General features: G+C 44.1%; 1 protein-coding gene across 2 annotated transcripts in view; it reads right to left on the minus strand.

Annotated features, from left to right (window-relative positions):
- The window catches only part of LOC108297706 (neuroblastoma breakpoint family member 3-like), a 16,466-nt gene that overhangs the window by 11,255 nt on the left and 3,631 nt on the right, over positions 1-1,580 (minus strand). The window contains exon 4 of one of the 2 annotated variants that reach the window (XM_037735538.1): positions 1,109-1,213. The exons of the other annotated variant lie outside the window; for it this stretch is intronic. Within the exon in view, the coding sequence (XP_037591466.1) occupies positions 1,109-1,213 (105 nt within the window). The remainder of the gene's footprint in view (positions 1-1,108; positions 1,214-1,580) is intronic. 2 annotated transcript variants of the gene reach the window in all.

Genomic DNA, 1,580 nt, shown 5'->3' on the forward strand with positions numbered 1-1,580 from the left:
GGCGGAGGTTGCGGTGAGCCGAGATCGCGCCATTGCACTGCAGCCTGGGTAACAAGAGCGAAACTCCGTCTCAAAAAAAAAAAAAAAACCTGTTTCTTTCTCTTAGGAGAGGACAAACAAACTTGTCCCACAATCCTCTGCACATCAGGTGACGTCACAGGCCGTCCAAGTGGCTTCTGCTGTGTTATTCAGGGACATTCTCTCCACAGGGAGTGCTCCAGTCTGAACCGCTTCCTAACACCAAATGCCCACACATCAAGTGCTGTCTCCAACACCGCACAGCGAGGGGCTTTATCTCGTTTTGATAAGCGGTCATAAGTGTTCGCACATTTGAATGTTTCAGACACTGCAAGATACCGGCCTTGGCAGATGGAGAGAGAGAAATTTGCCTGACTTTGCAGATGGAGAGACAGAAAGTCAGGAAGGAGAAATCAATTGCTCGCTGACAGTTAACTAAAAACACTGCTGAAGATACAGCCTGGGAACCTTCATTCTTAATCCAGAGCTCTTTCCACTCCAACAACCGCCCTCCTGTCACAGCTTCCTTTTTGTCCTTTACAACTGGACAGATGCTGCCTCTTGTTCCAAAGAACACATCCCATCAGATTATGTAAGGTGCAGAGTCCTATTTAAGCTCCCACAGCGGGTACTGTGTGCTATCACCGCATTTCCTCCAGGTCCCCAGAACAGAGCTTTCCCTTCTACCTCAGCAGAAGCCTAAACTGAATGGCAGTTCACAAGCCTCAGACATTTCGACCAACAGACTAGACGCTACTTGTCTGCAGAATCTTCTGTGGTACAGAGAGGATTCCTGTTAACATGATTTAGCCTCTTGCAGAGAAAACCAGGTGGTTCTGTGCCTGTGTCAGGAATCAATGGCTGAGATTTTACCCTGAGTCCCACACCCACCTTTCTGCAGACGTGGAAAAGTGGCTACATGCTTTGGCCTCTCTCATCCATTTTTAACAAAATGTTAAGATACAAATTTATATTTTCCTAGAAGTATGGGAAAAATGAAATAAACTCTGATGAAGAGAGTATTCAGTTTCTCAGAGTAAAGACAGGACATCGTTCAGCACTTCCATGATGGTGAACCATTAGAACTTACGTTCCGTCTTCAGCCGGCAGCCTAGGTAGTAGGCCACTTGACTCGTAAGATGTTTATTTTTGCTCTCTCTGTATTTCTGTTCTTCATCATGATCTTTTTGATCATCTGTAAACAAATTCAGAAGAGCAGGTCACATCGAGCAAATCACACTTCACACAAGACTAAATCAGTGTCCAGTCATAGAACAAGGACATAAAATATTCTCAATGGAAAAATGTGATATTATGATGGGAATGTTCTCACGGGTCCTAGATTAAGTCACCTCAGAAGTAGATGAGCCTGCTTTTCAGATCCATGGGACAAACTTTCCCTCATTTGGTAGATCTTAGTCCTGTGTCCATTGACCCAAGTCAGTGCAAACAATTAAAACTTTTTCCCCAAAATCTTCAAAACTTGCCCTAACTACTTTTCAGAAGGGCTGCTGCAATACTGATTTATCTCATCATATATCATCATCAATGAATGGTTAGAG

This window comes from Cebus imitator, unplaced genomic scaffold (genome assembly GCF_001604975.1).
Source record: "Cebus imitator isolate Cc_AM_T3 unplaced genomic scaffold, Cebus_imitator-1.0 Scaffold831, whole genome shotgun sequence".
Classification (NCBI taxonomy): domain Eukaryota; kingdom Metazoa; phylum Chordata; class Mammalia; order Primates; family Cebidae; genus Cebus; species Cebus imitator.